This window comes from Stegodyphus dumicola, chromosome 8 (assembly GCF_044657685.1).
Source record: "Stegodyphus dumicola isolate Sdum_Otavi_A_Nest chromosome 8, ASM4465768v1".
NCBI lineage: Eukaryota > Metazoa > Arthropoda > Arachnida > Araneae > Eresidae > Stegodyphus > Stegodyphus dumicola.
The window spans coordinates 166,387,838-166,408,164 of NC_140775.1; the positions used below are offsets into that span (position 1 = coordinate 166,387,838).

General features: G+C 34.2%; 1 protein-coding gene across 2 annotated transcripts in view; it reads right to left on the reverse strand.

Moving 5' to 3' along the window:
* LOC118200923 (transforming growth factor-beta-induced protein ig-h3-like) overlaps nt 1–20,327 on the reverse strand; it is a 117,758-nt gene that overhangs the window by 55,290 nt on the left and 42,141 nt on the right. For both annotated transcript variants that reach the window (XR_004760167.2, XM_035372914.2), the window contains exons 4-9: nt 18,553–18,755; nt 15,195–15,378; nt 12,933–13,031; nt 9,681–9,791; nt 5,921–6,073; nt 3,780–3,968 (exon numbers count right to left, since the gene is read on the reverse strand). Coding sequence is in view for 1 of the 2 variants with exons in the window: in XM_035372914.2 (XP_035228805.1) it covers nt 3,780–3,968; nt 5,921–6,073; nt 9,681–9,791; nt 12,933–13,031; nt 15,195–15,378; nt 18,553–18,755 (939 nt within the window). In the remaining variant the exon portion in view is untranslated. The remainder of the gene's footprint in view (nt 1–3,779; nt 3,969–5,920; nt 6,074–9,680; nt 9,792–12,932; nt 13,032–15,194; nt 15,379–18,552; nt 18,756–20,327) is intronic.

Genomic DNA, 20,327 nt, shown 5'->3' on the forward strand with positions numbered 1-20,327 from the left:
AATTTATGGACATGAGTGTACTACGAACTCTGAAACTCTGCTACTTAAATACTATTTCCGAACTCATTGAGATTTGCATATAAGTCATTTAAATTTGCATTCTGGCAGGAAATTGAAATCAGAAGAAAAGTTTCTTAAAATAAAAAATAATTGATTATTACAAAATAAGGTATTTACAATGTATTTTCTACTTTTCTAGTGTTAGGAACGCTTACAGACGAATCTTTAAAATTTTCCTGTAATGTTACTTTTGTTACATTATATCATACATCATTAATTATTTACATGATCTTTTAAACCACCAGTTCTGAAAACTTTTATGTGTGTTGTAGTAGAAGATATTTAATTTATCTGTCTAGGAGAACTACCAGTATTGTTCTAACCACTGCCTATCTTCCGGCAGAAAATTTTTATCCTTTTATCTCTGGCAAATTGTTAAGCAAACTTGAGATAGAAGATTTAAAATTCGTATTTTAAATTATGAAGCTATACTGCACATATTGGGACAAACAGACTGATTTAAAAATAATAGTAATCAATTCTTAGTAATTTATTATCCCTTTCCTTTATTTTGAGTTTTTTAAAATTTTATTTCCTTTTAATATAATTTGTAACATATCTCACAGATAATTTTGATAAACATACCGGGTGATCAAAATGTCAGTATAAATTTGAAAACTTAATAAATCACGGAATAATGTAGATAGAGAGGTAAAAATTGACACACATACTTAGAGTGTGTGTGATTATGGCAAAGCCTCGAGGGCTATCTGCCTAAGAGGAGGGATGCCTTCGTGGAGGACTTTCTAAGGGAAACTGGCTCGTATACACGTTACACACGGGGAAAACCACGAAAACGCCCATGCAGCCAGCCCGTTCGCGGGATTCGAACCTCGGACCGAACTACCAGTGGTCAGCGACTTTACCGCTCGGCCGCTGGTGGTCCCACACATGCTTAGAATAACATGGGGTTTTATTAGAACCAAAAAAAAGTTTAAAAATGTCCGACAGATGGCGCTGAACAGCAAAACGTCTACTGTTATCGGGCCTTTTTTCTTCGAGGAAATGCGTGATTCTGGTTTTGTAACTGCTACCGTGACGGGTGAGAGGTACGTCGATATGTTACAGAATCGCATCGTCCCCAGCATGGCTGATAAACACCTGCTGGAACGTACGATTTTTATGCAGGATGGCGCTCCACCCCATATTGCTAGACGCGTGGAAGATCTCTTGCGCGCGTCGTTTGGTGATGATCGTGTGCTCAGCAGCCACTTTCGTCATGCTTGGACTCCCAGGTATCCAGACCTCAGTCCATGCGATTATTGGCTTTGGGGTTACCTGAAGTCGCAAGTGTATCGTGATCGACCGACATCTCTAGGGATGCTGAAAGATAACATCCGACGCCAATGCCTCACCATAACTCCGGACATGCTTTACAATGCTGTTCACAACATTATTCCTCGACTACAGCTATTGTTGAGGAATGATGGTGAACATATTGAGCATTTCCTGTAAAGAACATCATCTTTGCTTTGTCTTAATTTGTTATGCTAATTATTGCTTTTCTGATAAGATTATTGCTTTCCTAATAAAACCCCATGTCATTCTAAGTATGTGTGTCAATTTTTACCTCTCTATCTACAATATTCCGTGATTTATTAAGTTTTCCAATTTATACTGACTTTTTGATCACCCGATATGTATATATTACTAAAGTAGTTCATAGTTTCAGCATTCTCATTTATTATTATTCGACTGCAAAGTACTATTAGTGAACGTTTAGTTTGCTATTATAATAGAGTAAAACTAAAAGCACGGTACATGTTAAATTTCGAGTTGAGCGTCCAGCTCCAGTTAGAATCCGGAAAATATTCTTAACCTCGCACTCAAGTCGTTACGAATAGCAATATGCATGTGCAAAAAGCGTGAGATAGATTACTGGTAAGTGCCCCACTGTTCCAAAAGTTTCTGATAGAAGAGAAGGTTTATACATTAGTTTTTAATTGAAGCTGATTAAAAAATGTAAGGTGAATACCGAATGCCATTCATTTATTGAAAGTAAAATAATCATATGGTACTAGATCAACCACAGATTTTGCTCTTGGTAAGATGCAGGGGAAAAATAACCTTATATCTAAGTACTTTTTCAGAACGTCGTTGCTGGTCTTGATATCACAGATCTACTTTGTATTTGGAACTGTAATTGAGCTTAAGACAATTATTTTTAAGTTATAAAGAGTTATGCTTAAATTAAACATTATCCTACATTTTCTTTGGTTCACATCACATACATTCGCTTAGAAAGTTATGCAAATTAAGAGCACGTAAGTAAGAGTTTAAGAACTAGATAGATTAACCCTTAACTCACGCCTACCCACTTGTAAGTAAATATTGCGTGCTGTCTAAGAGAAGTTCAGAGTCAGTTGTGTTTATCGAAGGTCGTTCGTTGTATACCTGTGTGGTTATGCGAGTTACTAAGTGAATTTAAGTTCTTAGTTGATAGAAAACAATTAAGTATGATGTTTCAGAGAAACTGTTCTTACGAATTTGAAAGCCTTGATAAGGTAATTTATAAATTTTCAACTTTTTCATTGTAAAAAATGCTACGTAACAGAGAGCTGAAAATCATTTCTCTAGAGATGAAAATCTTTTAGTTACAGGCTAAAAATCTTTTGGTGAGAAATGTAGACTTTTTAATGTTTATACACCTTTTCTTCTTTACAATTTTAAGAACTCTTCAATTACAAATTAATGTGAAAATTTGCGTTTCTGGTATAGAGCCTATTCAAGAAAACCTTATGGTAATGTGTTGCAGAGCCGTAAATAAAATTTCAAATATTTCACGTGTACCTCAAAGAAGTAAATGCATGTGTCTATAATGAAGCTTCTAACTAGCCGAGATAACAGAAAACAGCATTTAAACATTATAAACATCGTTGCCTGGGTACGGGTTCGCAATAGATTGAAATGCACACAGGTCCGATGATAGGTTGATAAAATTTATTTAATCAAAAGAAGCACTTCAGAATTCCGTAACATTCCACAGAAAGACTCGTGCAGGGGTTCACAGTATCACAGAGTACCATCAGTAGTTATACTTCAAACTAATATTAACGTTAAACAGACGCATGCAAAACACATCTAAAAGACGAAACTTTCAATACACCTAAGTCGCTCTGAACTAACAACTCACAACAAGTGAGAACTGATGCTCTGTTGGGTATTATATAGTTTTTACACGGCCGCCGAGATATTTGTAGTACTTTCTGCTTCTCGAAATTACTGGAAGGCATATGAGGTCAAGATACGGTTACAGCTAGTATAGTGATCAATTACAGTTTTTCAATTACAGTACTTAGTACGGTGATAGAGGAACTGGACCAAAATTTTGCTAAATGGTCTCTGAGTTCGGCTACGTTTGGCGATTTCACGCCAAATTTGGCAACAAAATTAATTGCCAAAACCGTTGCTAGCTTGGCGATATCTCGCAAAATTAGAAAGATTTACTCAATGTTACAATGTTAGCCATTTACTCAATGTTACAATGTTAGCCATTTACTTAATGTTGCAATGTCAAGCCAAATGATAAATAGATCTGCCCCTGTATTCTTATTTTTCCGGCAAACCATCGTCTCTCTAAATTTCCATGTTATACTAGAAAAATATAACGATTTTACATATAATTTCACTAAAATTATCAATGTATGTACAAATATTCATAAAAATATTAAAAAAAAATAAAAATAAACATTAAAAAATTAATGAATAAGGAATCAAACCATTGTTTCTAAGGGTATTCAGGAGAAGAGATCTTCTGAAAAGAGAGTTTCCAGTGGAGAAAGTAGCTTGACGTCCATCTGGCAACTGAAGAGGGGTGGACATAGTCTTCGTTAGAGAACGTGGAACGGGAGGAGGAGGTTCCATATAAGTGGGAACAGGTAAGTAATCGTCATCCGGCGGTCTTGGTGCTGTTAAAAGAAACTTTATAAACATATTTGGTGGCTGAGAAAAAACAACTGAGAAAAAACAACTTTAAACTTTTGTTATAATTCAAAAAAATCACTTGTAGAAAGCAGCATCATAGTTTAAATAAAGCACTTGCCGAACAAATTTTTTTTGGGGGGGGGTAAGGACGGAGGGGCTATTTTAGCATAATTTTCTAACTTTTTAAATATTTTATTTCTTTTATTCTAGGCAAGAAAGGAACACGGAAACTACCTGAATGCTAATTTTTGGCTCCATGTAGACAGCCAAACGACTTATCGCCTTATCTTAATCCTCCAGTGAAAATGATTTTGAACTCAGAAAAAAGTATAAATTATATTATAACTTTTTGTTTCCTGCAGAATAAGTCAACTCTTCTTGACTGATTTAACAGAACATAAAAATTAATGCGAAATTTAAGTAATTAAGAGTATGCAATTCACAAGGCAAAGTTCTGTTGTAAGTTTTGGCGTAGGTCTCCTAATCACAAGAGCAAATGCAGCTGACAAAGACTACAGCCGCTTCAAGTAAAGCTGGACGAAAGTGGTTCTCAGGAGGTCAGAGGTCGCAGCCGAAACATTTCCTTAACTTTAAGAACTCTGTCTTTAAATACGTTAAATAATTTGCATCTTAGAGGGAGCCGATGAAAGTAACAGTGAAAACAAGAGTTATAAGATAGTGGTTAATAAACATAAAACCCTAGAAAACAATACATAAAATACTGAATACAACGGCAAGATACGGTACCCTACGTTAGACCTTCCAGGTATTATCTCGAAACAAGAGTATTATCTCGAAACTTCAGAGTTTCAGAAACTGACATGAGGAAGAAGAATTTTCTTTATTGTACTTATAGAATGGCTCTGCCATTTTATATTCGGATTTTTGTTTCTTGGAATATATTGCTTTAAGTGTTTGGACATATTTCAAGATCCATGGCTTTATATTTAGCTATAAGAGTTAAAAAAAGCATGTTGGAACGTATGCATATGATTTAGTTGGTTGAACAGATAATAGTTAGTGCTAAAAAATCGTGAAAATTCGAGGCCTACCTAACGAGGAAGAGACTTCTTCATGAAGAACGTTTCAAGGTGAAGTGGTGAAGAGACACAAAATTCATTTGGACATATTAAAAATTACTGGAAGACTCAATGAGCCAGTCATGATATATTATAGCTTGTAGAGACATTAGGATTTTGTTGGAGGACGGAGAGTTGAAAAATTAGCAACCGCCTTCGCCGAGAATCGAAGCACGGACCTCTGGAATACCGGCCCAGCGTGCTACCGTTACACCACGAAGGCACGCTAGGGAATTGGGAGAAATACCTTATATACTCCCCTTCTTAAAGGGCGACTAGGGTTTTAGGGGACCTAGTCCCCAAATCCTGAGTGCGGAGAATCATCATCCACAACCCTTTCAGTTCGGGCGCCACTTTTAGAGACATTAAGATTTTGTTGGAGGTCGGAGAGGTGAAAAATTAGCAACCGCCTTCGCCGGGGATCGAACCACGGACCTCTGGAATACCGGCCCAGCGTGCTACCGTTACACCACGAAGGAATGCTAGGGAAGTGGCAGAAATACCTTGTAAGCTGATGTTATTTTCACAGACTTTTCGGAATGTTTGGAAGTCCTTAAGACAGCTTAAAAAATAAGTTATGATAATAATTTAATTTACTTCCGTATTATTAACATTTACTGCACCTTTTTCATCTCAAGAATAAATACGGCAAGTTTAGTCAATATAAATCTAGTGTCCCTAGTCTATGTAAATACACCCTTGGGATAGCTAATAATATACGCATATATTAAAAGTACATAATTAAAAATTAATATATCAAAATAAATAGTCAATATAAAAGTCATAAATGATCCATGTTTTAAACTTTTAAATGGAAACCCATTTAAAAAAATAATAAATTTTTAAAAGTTAAATACCTGGTGTTGTTCGTCGGGGTGGAGCAAGGGTTGCAGGTCGTCTTCGAGGATGGAGTTCAGGAGGCAACAGCAATCTATTTAAAGCATGTATGACACCGTTCGTAACTGAAATGTCCGATTTCACTAAAGGTGCGCCATTTGCCAAAATAAGACCTGGAGAGAATATTCTGTACTTTAAAATTGTAAAAAGACATATGCCATTCAGTTTTTATATATCCGCATATATTCATTTGTAGACTAACAAATATTGAGGACTTTTATGTTATTTTTTGCTTAAATTTGTTACAACCGCCTTAATTTCAAAAAGAAAAACGCGGGAAAATTCTTGATACTCCCTTGAAAAATGTAGTTGTTTAAACTTTTCAACATCAAAGATTTCGTCGCAAATTCATTAGAGCAACATGGGATTCAAAACTGTACCGATATAGTTTTAATGTCTTTTTAGCCCAAAGGAGCATTAGCCCAGGAGGTCTATTAGTCTCAAAACGAGATTTTGTGTTGAATCTCTTTTCAAATTGTTGCCACTAAATATTATCACCGTGTATTATATTTAAAGAAATTAAACAATGAAGAATTTACATGAATGTATGCATGTTTCCCGCACTGGGAAAAAAACAACGGTATCTACAGCCATCAAAGTTTCAATAACGTAGTCCTCCACCCGAATATGGGCACCTGGAAGCCCAAATCTTGAATTTTGAATTTGTTTCATTATCTATTTCCTTTTTTTAAACCTCAACGATATTTTGATTAACAAACTCAATGATTTCAAATGCTGTTTTTAAATATTTTTATCCCAAAGGTACCTTAACCCAAATGCTCTCGAAACATGTATGCATATATAAATGAAAAAAAAAAAGGCCCCTTTGGCTGTATTATAAAATCTGAAAACGTTTTTTAAATATTTTTTTAGGCTTATTCTCAACAGTAATTTTAAACTATTATTAATTTATACACTTAACTACTCAGCACTGAAAATAAATAAGTTAAAAAACTGAAAATAAATAAATTAATCCAATAAAAACGACAGAATAAAAGTTTTCTCATAGTGTTACCACAGAAGTCAAATTCACATTTTAATCTCATTTTTTTATACTTATATTTTATTTTTGGTTATAACGCTTTAATACTGCATGCTACATACCTAATTTTGGCTAATTAAGAAACTTAAACTATAACAGTTACTGAAAACTGTTAATTCAAAAATCTTGTTAGAAACATTCTTTCCCTTTAGCAAAACGCCAATTACAGAACAGCCCTTTTTTGTTGCTTTTAGAATACTCAAATTGCACTCGCATTCCGTTTTTCTGCTTGATCTGTTGTTTTTTACATGCTTTCAGTTATAGTTTGGTTGATTTCGCAGGTAGAAGTTCTTCGTTAAAGTCAGATCTAAAACGCCTCAGCACAGTTAAAGAATATTCGATTTTCCATAACATATTACGCATCGTCAGCGAACATACAATTTTTCTCTTACCGTCACCATTTTATGATTTGCTCACTATGGAGAAGTAATATTTGTAATAATGTTGCCAAGATAGGAAAAATTTTAATGTAACAAACAATGCACAAGTAATTGTTTTTTTTTTCAGCATCTGTTAATAGTTTTTCGTGTACTGATTTCCAGAATCAGCAGAACAAATTACAGTCGTTTAGGTCAGAGGGCGCTTACTTGTAAATGTGTGAATATTTATGTGAAAAAGTAGTAAATGATCAGTTGCTTAACTGATTAAAATAAAGCATGGCAGGAAGACTATCTGCGCTAAGAAGAATGCTTTTATAAGGATTTTTAAAGAAAAATTAGTTTAATTTAATAACTCTTGCATATGAAAAAGATTATGAGAACTCTGTGCAGCTAGTTCATTCATTGGGGAACCGAATGCGAGTTAAACTGTGGGAGTGTTACCCAGTCGGCTACTTGTGTGTACAAAAAATATTAGAAGTTCTACAGAAATGTCATTCGCTGTTTATGGAAACGATTTTTTATTTAAATTTTCTAGTTAGCATTTTGAAATAAAGATTTGGCATTTTCAATATAATCATCTGTTATTCTTTTGTTTTAAGTAGAACGCCGAACAAAAAATTTATTTTGGGAATAGCTTATAAAATTAATAGATATCTTGCAGGCCACATAAATATACTTTCAGAAGAAACATATTCGTACCAACCAATTGTAAAATGATGTAAAAATCGAGGTTATTGCATTTCAAAGAAAATCATTTTTAATATATTATATTTGAAAGCGAGAAAAAAATGGTCACAAAATCGCATCCTAAGACGGTTCGAACTCTGGTTATTATCAAGTAAAAACAGAAGAGAAAGTATCAAGTAAGTGAAGTCTGTGGTTTTGGAAGATAATCTACTGACTCATGCATCGGAACCGTCTTCTGGCACTATAAGTAAAATCATTTTATAAAAATTTGGAATTAACAAAAGTGTTTAAACGTAAATTTCATCTGCTTTTGCCAAAGCATATTGCGAAAAGAAAAAATTATAAAATTACATAAAAACTTCTGTCTACTGATAAATGGAGATTATTAGTAACACACGATCAGGTAAGGATATATTTAAGTGACTGAAATTTAAAAAAAAAAACATCAATTTACTATTTCTCAACTGACGAAAATGTCCGTACAACTTCGCAAAATGTACAGAAAAGTTTCCAACGAGATTCATGATACTTGCAGGATTTTGTTTGAACGGTAAATTAAAACTAAAGAAAGTCTAAATCAAAGCTACAATTAATTTGCTATATGTTGTATCTGAAAATTTTATGTTTAATATTTCAACTTGGTGCAGTTTTATACTTCTGCAGCAGAGAACCTTGGATTTACACACACCACTGCGCGTGACTCTCAGGATTCTTCAAAGAACACAAGATCTTCAACTACAACTTTGACACATTAATGAATTAGACTTTGACACGTTAATGAACTTATACGATAGATAACGTACGAAATGTACTAGCTTGGTACAATGGGAATTGATCCTGCTTAACAGTCCTTTTCATATAAGCAGGTATTTGGCGACGTTGATAGATAATCCAGAATGCTCGAGTAGAATCACAGCGGGTGGCCACGTAGGCAAACATCGTCAGATAGACGTAGCAGGGAGATTAGAGTTCAGGACCCTCAGAATCGGGAAGACAGACTGGCCTTTCTCTGTTCGGTTCTCCTCGTCTCCTCCTCGGCAGGAACAATCCGCAAAACTATATACTAGTTTGCCTTTTCTGCTCAGCGCAATCGCGAACGGAAGAAATGCAAATTTCTATCTCTAACACTATACTATCAGCATAATATTTTAGAACCAACCTCTAGGCACATATATAAGTCAACTGCCGCTTATTTAACAAAGAACCATTTAGAATCAGGAAAACAAAATGCATCTCATTTAGTGAAATAATGTAAATTCAACTGACGCTTCTCCTATGGACTTTCGCATTTTCGATTCGTGAAAGAGAGTCTTGGAAAAAAGACATCCAAGAATACTGAACGGAATTTGGAAAATGACCCAAGAGGAGTGGGATAAAATTAATATGATGATGCTAAGAAAAATTTTAATTTCTCTAAACTTTCAGTTAGTGCTGTAGCCAAGACTCAAGACTATCAAACAGAAGTCAATCCCCCCAAGAAATACATGCTTTATTAATAAAAATTAACTATCAAAATCGTTTCCGTAAAGCGCAAACGACCTTTCATATTTCAACTGTCAAACTGCATTAATTGTGGTTGTTGTTTAGGTAAAAAGCTTATGATTACAGTACCTCTTCGATTAGTAAAATAGATGGGCTCTCCACCAAGAGATCTCAAAGCAAATCCGTGAGCTAGTACAGCACTGTAGTGTGTACCTGGAACCACATGATTGAGAAGAACTTCTGAAAAAAAAATAGGAAGAGTTAAGTACAAAACACTTTTGCACAGAAAGTTCACCAAGAGAATGTTTGAAACTATTCACTATTATCTCCTGTTAGTAGTGATTCACATAACGAAAGCTGTTATTTCTGCGATGGCATGCATTATGAAGAATCTTGTTTTCTGAAGGTTACTTTGGGAAAAATTTCATTTCGTTCTCTATTGGCCCAGAATTGCAAATATCGTAAAAAAATTGAGAGAACAATAGAACTACCAACATTGTTTGAAAATGCTAGGAATTAAATAATTTATGAATTATAAAAATAATTACATATACTATACTTGTGCACATTTTTCTAGTGTTTTAGTTCAGTTTAGCATGAATTTTCCCAGTACATAAACATATATTGAAGACTTTGCTCAACCACCTTTGACGTTTCCCTTTTGTACTTTGAAACATCCATGCTTCAAGATGTTGCCTAAAATGGTCTCCATTTTTTAGATGGCCTTGAAGCAATGTACGGTACTGTCATTAATTACATTAATTAGAGTAAGCTTCTGTTTCACTTCCGTTTATTGAGATACCAATACTTAGCAGCTGTGATTTAAACTTTTTCTCATTCCTAATTAAATAAAGTTTCGTTTTAAGAATTTTCTCTTTTGTAGAACCAGATTTCCGATTTTTCAGAAGGCCATATTAATTCCAGGAGGGGAAAATCGTTCTTCTCCTCCTCACATGAAGAAATCTCTCTTTGGATGCTTTCGTATTCTTGGATAAAGAGTTCCTGGAGGTATTTAGTGGTCACATAATATAAAAAAATATTTATTTGCTCGCTCCTTAGCTCGATATCCTTGTTTATGAGAAAATCTAGTTCTGTATTTTCTCTTAAGAAAGGTAATAAAACAAACTTTGCTCCGAGCTGGGAAATTCACATGCGAGTTCCCAATTACAAGTCCCCACGTTACGAACACGTAACATTGAATTAAGATAATAATGCAAAACATGCAGGGTTTCCTGCACGAGTTTATTATGCGAAGCATAACTATGCTTATTAACAGAACAATGAATTTTATTCAGAACATAGGAACTGACATTTTAACATTTAATTACTCAGATTACTTAATTATAACATTGACATTATTAATATTTAAAATGTAAACAAAATCATAAGGTTAAAATTTTCCTTCTTTTCGGCGATTCTTAAATTCACTTAATTTTCTGCTTATAATCTCAGCATAATTGTTTCACATAATTAGATTAAAATAAAGTGTTAGATAAGTTTACAGATATACCCTCAGAAGCAGCAAACAGCTATATATAAGGGAAATAAATTATCGCAAACAGCTATATATAAGGGAAATAAATTATCTGGCCATGCATAAAATAATGATGATATTTTAAAGTGCATTGCCTATTCATTTTTCATCTTACGTAGACACAACTCAAACCGTCAGCAGAAACAGCTGTCTATGAGCTGTATATGAAAAAGCACCTAGCAGTTTTCTTCTCATGCCTACTGACAGGCTAAGTGGGTAGTTTCCAGGACAGTATCTCAACAGGAGAATCCAGATCTGTGATTACAGTGCAGCGCGATATTCGTACACAAAGAAGCAGTAGCTAGACACTCCAAAAGTTAATTCTTTCAGTGCAGTGTCCTTATTTCCTCCCGAATCAACTGTGGTTTAATGCTCATGACATGATTAATAGAAAACTGCTCAAATGGATAATAACGGTAGCGAATTCGTTCTGAAAACGGACGAAATTCCCCTCCACGTTTCATAGGAATATAACAAGTGATTCTTCAAATATGTTCTACAATTTTACAATCGAATGTGCTGTAGTTAGCGACAACGACCTTCTTTCTTGGTTAACCTAGTCTTCAAGATTTACAGCAAGCGACATTTCACTGAGGGAATTTGTTAAAGACAGCATTTAGGTACTACCATTACCCACGCTCAACCATAAATTTTGTAATCAGATAATGTATAACTTACAGGCCATTCATTACACCAGATTTTGAACGACTTTGAGTACTACAAGTATGATGTTAATTCAGATGCACAATAAAAAAAGCTCGTATTCAACGTATGAGAAACTTGGACAATTACCGCTTCTGAGGGTATATGTGGGGTACTCATAAGGTAAAAAAATAAACTTTCTTATTAAATTTGAAACCTCATTATTCTTTTAGTCATACCTTGTGTTTTTGTGAAGAATTTTGTCCTTCCCACTATGTGCAGCCGTATTTAAATGGTAATCTATCCGAGTAGCATTCGGAAGATCTGGAGATCCTAGGAAATAATTCGCCACCACCTGGATTTAGTGACTGGCTCTCCTCTCTTCCCAGTCGATCTTAAACTGAGGAAGAATGTAAGGAATTTTCGTCTTCTCTATTCTGTACCTCTATGGTGTAAGTGGTAGCATGTCCTGATTGGTGTGTCTTCTGGCTCGAAAAGCGTAATATATTCTTGCATTTTGAAATAAGTTTTAAATAGCACGCGAACAGTCAAAATTATTTCTTTATAGAGTAATAAAGCATTATCTTATATTCTATGGTGATTGATGGTGATAAACTATAATAATATGAGATCGATATATTACTAATGAACTCATAAACACTTAGAAAATTACAAACAATTACGAATAGTTACAAAACGAATTTACTTATTTTTATCATATGTAAACCTATTATTTATTACACAAAACTATTTTAAATATTTTATTATATAAAAATAACATTAATTATTATATAAAGTTACTTTTTATTTAACAATATTTTACTATATGAAACTAGCTACACCTATTTTTATTATGTAAAACTGTTGCCCCCTGCAAAAGCAAGATAATAATTAGAAATGTAAAATGATATGGTATTTAAAAGAGCAGGAAACGTGAACAATGTGTAGTGTTACTCGCTGGGACTCGGATCCCGGATTTCCCGATGCTAGCCGGATTTGCATTCCAGTTACACCACGAAAGCACACGGTAAGGAGAGGGAAGAAGCTTACAACTAAAATTTTTTAATACCTTACATCTGTGTTTCCATGCAGTTCTTTCGATGTGAGCACACAATGTTATAAAGTCCCTTCGGTATATGTATTTTCCTCAAAAATTTAAGAAGATAAATATTAATTTATTAGGATCTCACGAAATTCCAACTTACTTCTGAGGAGTGTGGAGTTTTGCATTAACTTCCCTCTTAGTTCGGGTGTCAAAGAATCGAAAGCGTCGTCTGTTGGAGCAAACAGCGTGAAAGTCCCACCTACGAATAGAATAAATAGCATATTTATAATAATAATGTTAACTAACGAAATAGCAAAACAAAGAAAATAATGTTGCCAAAAGTTAAATTAGTAATTGTTGTTGGAAATTTAACTCTGTATATAAGCTGTCTTTCATATTTAGCTATTTAGAAGGCCATATTTTCTCCTAAATTTCATCTGTTAAAATACTGTACACGTTTTTCTGAAGCCAATTGTAACTATATTTATTTCCAAAATGCCTAGGAAATGTTTTAGTGAATTTTGTTGCAATATACATAATTTTGGAACTGGTGAACATAATGCTATTTGATTCTGTATATTTGAAAAAGGCCGAACCTTGGAAAAAATATTTTACTAAATGGCGTTAAATTTTTATAATACTAAAAGGTGAAGTTTAGATGAAGCTTATATAATTTTAATAAATAAAGCGTTTCATTTCAAGCTACAAAATTTGAAATGAAGGAAAGTGTGCAGGATATAATAATTAAACGCCTTATTTAATATAAAAGTTTATTATTTCTTCAGGAATTAAATTAATTATTATTTTACTGAGAATCAATAAAACATAATTTAAAACATTACATTCTGGTTTACACATTTTAAAATATTCATTGCTATTAAGATACAATAACTTGCCGAACAAATATTAATTTAGAAGTCAAACAACAAAAATCAGCGTAATATTTTTCAAATTTTCACAGGACTAGTTTCGATGGTTTTACCGACCTATCCTCCTCAGCTGCAAAAGAGCAAATGAACGAGATAAGATAAACAAGCCTGGACGGGAGATAAGCTACTGGCGCCATCTGTTGATGAAACCAGAACTAAAACATAATTTCTTTAAAGGCTGAAAGCAAAGATGGGTTGGAATTAGAGTCGTTAGCTAGAACAGAAATATTTTTTTGAATGTGAAATGCCTCTGGAAAATCCAGTTCACCAATGGAAAATTAAAAAATTCTCATCTCAACACACCCAAAGACACACTCTTGTTTTAGGAGATTATAAAAATTATGTTGTCATTCCCTTCTTTCCATCAATTAGCTATAAAGGTGCACGTATTTTGCAGAAATTTAACTTTCGGGTCGTTTATTCTCCCATCAGTAAAATTCCGAGTTCCATACTCAAGGATCCCTTTCCGGATATGAATTCCTGGGGTATTTACAGGATTCCTTGCCAGTGTGGCTTAATTTACATTGGTCAAACTAAGAGAGCCTTAAAGTTTCGCGTTAAGGAACATGAGGCATATGTTAGAAAAAAAGAAACACGGAAGTCTTCTGTTGCCCAAATTATTCAAATAAAACATCTTCCGTTGGTGAGCTGGATTTTCTAGAGGCATTTCACATTCAAAAAAATCTTTCTGTTCTAGCTAACGACTCTAATTCCAACCCATCTTTGCTTTCAGCCTTTAAAGAAATTATGTTTTAGTTCTGGTTTCATCAACAGATGGCGCCAGTAGCTTATCTCCTGTCCAGACTTTCTTATCTTATCTAATCATTATATCTTACCTTGTTTATTTGTGCTTTTGCGGCTGAGGATGATTCGGTAAAACCATCGAAACTAGTCCTGTGAAAATTTGAAAAATATTACGCTGATTTTTGTTGTTTGACTTCTAAATTAATATTTACTGCTACTACATTATTACGTTCTCTGTGCAACTAAATAAGTGATTTTATTAAAGGTTATTAATTTAATATTTACTTTTAACAGGTTTTGGAACAACTTTAATATATTACTTAATTAAATAAACAATTTTATTAAGAAATGTTCTTGTTTCAAATGACCATACATTTGCAACTTAAGGCATTCATTGGGATTGGTTAAACCCTTTAAATAATTTAATAATCTCATCATCAAGAAATTATCAAGAAATATTAATTTACCGACACCTTCCATTCTTCGTTTCATTACCAAATAATTTTTCCAAATTATAACTATTTAATGAACAACGTCCTAAATTTTTAAGAAAATGAATGTAAAAATCGTAAGAAATAAAGTAAAATGCTGATTGAACGATTTCATACAAATAGCCGTTTAGCAGGAATAAAATCTTAATTAAATAACGAAAAATTTACACGGAGCAAAATTCTTTTGAACTGGAAAATTTTGGTCTTTAGTTTTAGAGTGTTCAAATTCATTTAGCAACTGGATTGATGAGAACTTACTATTAAGCTGTTCTGTCAGAGATGCCTTCAACAGATATTGGTGCATACGTGGAAAAGATAACTTGACTTCAGTTGTCAGATCATCATTGGAAATAGGATAAAGTACACTGTCCACTGGCTGGATTCGAATGTCACCCGCATCCCGAGCATCATCCAGAAATTGAGAACCTGATACGCTTAGGATCTGAAAGAAAATAAAAAGTAATACGTAAAATGTCATTTTTCATTCAAACATTGATAACTGCAGTAAGAAACAATAGATTTAGAGCAACTGGAGATTAATTTTTAATATTATTTTTAGATAAGTATGCATCTTTTCTGACAAGACTAAAATACAAGGCGTCCGGGAAAGACGTAATGGAAAAGAATGACACATATATCCGAAATTAATGTATTTATTGCATTGTGTTTTATATAGATTGGGGGAAAAAACTGGAAAAGTTTGGTTCCCTGGGAAGATAGTCTGTATCTGGACACACCCCCTTTAAATTTCTTTCTGTGGCGACTTAACTCTTTAGCTTTCCTACGGCCGAAACAGGGAGGCCACGCAATGGATGAGATGGATAGGATGGTAAAACTGCTTATATCAGTAATGCTTTCGAATGTGCCGTCCAACCGGGTGTGGTGTTGCTGGCCGTGATCGTATAAAAGTAATTATACTAAGAGTATTAAATGTGAATTAATTCCGCGTAAATCGTTAATCTAAAAATTTAGTGGTTAGTACATTGCATGATTATTAATAATAAGAATCAAATGACTTACCCAATAAAGCATGCATGAATCAGTATCTCTCTTTTAAATATACATTTATTAAATCACAAAAACACACATTTCTTGATTAACCTATATAAATCACAAAAATACACTTTTCTTGATTAGCCTATAATCGATATGTTATAAAAAAAAACACATTCATGAATGCCCTGCGGCATGTGCTACTCGTTAGTCCGACGGGACTGTCACAGCGTTCATTTTTACGGTATATTGCAGTTCCTAATCTTGCTGCAACAAAGGCACATTACTTATCAGCATCTTGCAAGAAGCTTAATTAATATGCAGTGCACTTACTCGTGATAGAAGAGATCAAATTTCTAGCAGATAGGCTTGAAATTGGCGCACATGGTCGTCACTTCGAAACATCCAACTGTCAGGATTATACACTTTGAGTCACATCACAGGAACAATTTTTACCTCGCAGCCTAATCAGTAAAGTTTACCTGATTTCTTATATTCTTCGTACAAGAACATATTTTCTCCTCCATCCTTGAAAATGGACCTCGGATCGAGTACCGTGGACGATGGCGAGAGCTGTATGTGTGTGTGTGTGTGGCCCGAAGGCCCACACACTCTTTAACACGACGACAGGCAGAAAGAGAAAGACAAAACCAGTCCTTCCAGTTTTTATCCACTGTGATGCACGTGGCAGGGCGCGATAAAAATTTAGGAATCGATACAGCCACCGTGTTCACTGTGTTCTCACACCGGGATATTCACTGATGTCTCTGACAGCCGAACTGAAAGGCCCAAGTTCGAATTTCGGAGATGACATGGATGATTCTGGAGGTCACAATGGTATAGTGTCTGTGCGACATGGGGGCATTCTAAATATGCGGCAAGCGGAAAGTCCTCTCGAGAGGTTAGTGGTGGGGGGAAGAGCGATGGAAGACCCTCGGACCCGTTCCTACGGGGTGCTGCGCATCAAAATTGGGGATGAAACTGAGCAAAGTAGTACTGTCACCTGCACAGTACTCAAGGCTGTTGCCAACGACAGGCACAATCTTTCACTTCTTGCCAGGATGAATTTCGTGGGCTTGTTCTGATGCTGTTGTCAGACAAGTGAGATAAATCAAAACAACAACCACGTTTTCGAACGTGTCGAATACATTACTCCCGAAAAACTAAAAGCTTCTATAAAAAAAAGAGATAAGAAACCAATGCCAAAATATTAGAGTTGCACTAAAAGTTTTTGAGTAATATGGGGGCTCCAGCACAATGCAATAAATACATTGATTTCGGATATATGTTCTTTTTTATCACCTCTTTCACGGGCCTATAAATTCTAACGAAACAGAAAACCTGGATACCATGAAAATACACAAATATACTTTAGAAATGGTTTAGACATTGCCTCATTTTTAATAGATGATTACGATGGTATCTCACTATGACACTTTTTACGATGAATCGTTAGATTACTTTATTATTATGATTTAATTACTATCAATGTTTTTCATTATAAATTTTGCGCATTACTTCACTAGATATCTTACATTTAAATAGATCGATGACACTTTAAAATGCAGTTTGTAAGTTTTGACATAAGGAGAGAAATAAAGCAGATTTTATTGAAATTCGTTATGTTTCCTTAGATGAGTTATTTATTAGTCCAAAGGGATTTCAGTCTCGAAGGACTATTGCTTTCGTTTTGGCATTTTGCGTCGAACTCATAAACGTCGGTTCACTTTTCAAACTGTTGCCACAAAATGTTAGAGTCCTGCATTATATTTGAAGAAATTAAATAATGAAAAATCTGCATAAATGATTGTCTATTTCTCGCATTGTGATAAAACAATGGTACATAGAGCCATCGAATTTTGAATGACGAAATCCTACTGCGAATATGGGCATCTGAAATCCCAAATTTGGAATTTGTTTTATTATAGATTTTATATTTTGTAAAACTTTAACGAATTTTTGATTTACAAACTCAATGCTTTAAAAGCGAGAAATGGCAACGTTATATAGAAAAAAAATACTTTTATCTCCAGCTCGCGAGACTGTGTATATCGGAAATTCTAACGATATGCTTAATTTAACATTATTTTGCGATATTGCTCTTGAACTGAATTTTATGGTTTAAGTGCAAAGAACATGATATTTAATAAATAAAGGTAACACTCAAAACGTTAAAAAAACGCCCCTTTGGACGTAATTTAAAATCTGAAAAATTTCAGATTTTTTTTTTTTTTTTTTTTTTTTTTTTTTTAGTTTTAGTAAAATGCCTACCTGAAATTTTGATTTTGATGGAGCCAGGGCTGAGCCTTATTTTTGACCTGAGAATTTATCTTAAGGTTAAAGCTATCTTTATCCTAAGCTTTATCTTCTGCTCCACACATTAAAAGTGATTTGAACATTGCTCTTTAAAATTTATTTTAATACTAAATGTGTATTAATAATTTCTCTAAAGATTTATAAACTTCACCTTGACTCTAGTACAGAAAAGAGAAAGAAAACATGATTTTCTATTTTGATGACCGATTTGCTCTTCTTAACTCCTTCTTTTTATTTTATGTTTTATTTTCAGCGTCCTTAAGGAAGGTTATATGAAAGGAAGTAATAACATTGAATAAAAACTCACTTGACCATCGTCATATACATTAAACCGTAGGGGATGCGATCCAGACCGTAGACTGGGAATGGTGACGTCATTGCGAACATCTTCTATTGCGATCCGACCGCGAACCACGTGCTGGAGTATGAAATCTCGGAGTCGATTCAAGTCTTTTGGGGGTGAAGACAAAGAAAAAGCTTCATCTGTTGGAGCAAACAGCGTAACAGGTCCTGAAAAGTAAAAATTGTTAAAGTGTCAAGGAAAAACAAGTAAGGAATTATTGAATAAGAAATATTATTTTCAGTACTTTTATTGCGTAACTACATACGCATTATGGAAAAGCAAGTTCATAGCTTATGTCTTATGTTTTAGCTCCTTAAATATTGTTCTACAAAGACATATTAAAGTCATACATTTAAAAATCTTTCAAATTTGTATAGTACATCAAAAAGTCAATTTTAAAATTAAAATTCTTACAATCTATGAAGTCCCAGTAATCTGTTCATGTAGCTAAAGAATATAAGAAGTTTAATTGACTTGTAGGGAATAAGCCGACAGGGCTAAAAATTCGTTTGTTCTCATCTACAAGAGACGCTGTATTATCTAAATTATAAAATACATTTTATTTCTTATGTCTTACTACTGATTGTTATTTATTTCATTTAGGAATGAAATTCTTTCAGAATAAATCTACTGCGTAGTTTTTACATCTATTTTTTTATTTATTTATTTTTTAAATTTGCTAAATTTTCGTCTTAAACGCTATTGTTTTTTATCCTTTTTTGAGGAAGTCAAAAGAAAATCATAGCTGTAATACTGTTGCGTTGAGGGGGTTTGGAATAATTTATGATAACACTCGATGAACTATCAATACACAATTTATTCGCCAATATTATACAGGACAGTTCCCAAGACACGTTTACAGTCATCGAAAAACTGCGATAAACACGCTGAAACAATCAGAAACACAGCCTTCAGGCTACAACAGTAAAGACAGCTTCACGACAAAGCACTACAGTACAGCTCTCAAGCTCTCAAGCCCTCAAGCTACAGTCGCTCTCAAGCTAACCTCTGAACTCAAGACACTACTACACCGCGTACAGGCAGGGTATATATAGCTTTAACCTACTTTCGAGAACATTCCCGAGGAAAACCCCTAAAAATGCGTTCTAGAATGTTCTTGCTCTGTCTATGGCGTATCGCCAATTTTGTCGCCAAATGGACGATTTCGCGCCAAATACAGCAATCCTACCTTTCCTGCCACTTTGTGGCAACCCTAGCACCGCCTTGCGAGGAAGCTATTTTGTCGCAGCTGGGTATTTCGCAACAGTATTAAAACACCATCACCAAAGGGAAGGCATTCGACAGAGTTTTCCGCTGGATAACTTGGTGACAAACGTTCTTCACATTAAAATCGATTGGTATTCAATCTGAAGGTCGAATCGCGATTCGCTTGTGAAGAATCCAAATGATATCGACCCTACTACAGATGGAAGATGCACTTATAGAGCAACAGGGAAATGAATTATAAAGAATTACTACCGATCTTCTTGTAAATGCAGAACGATTAGTGCAATAATTACATTAGTTCTTGCTGCTCGGTTGTGGTTTGACCAATCAATTATACAAGAATCATTGGACAGTGACCCAAAGCTTAGTTTCTGCTTACTTTTTCGTTGCTTCGAAATTGCGTTTATAATTGTGAAATCGCAGAATAATAAGCAGAAAAATTATAGCAATTTCTGCAGATAAATGATATAACGAAGAATTTAAGGAACACTTCCATTAAACTGATGAGTTCT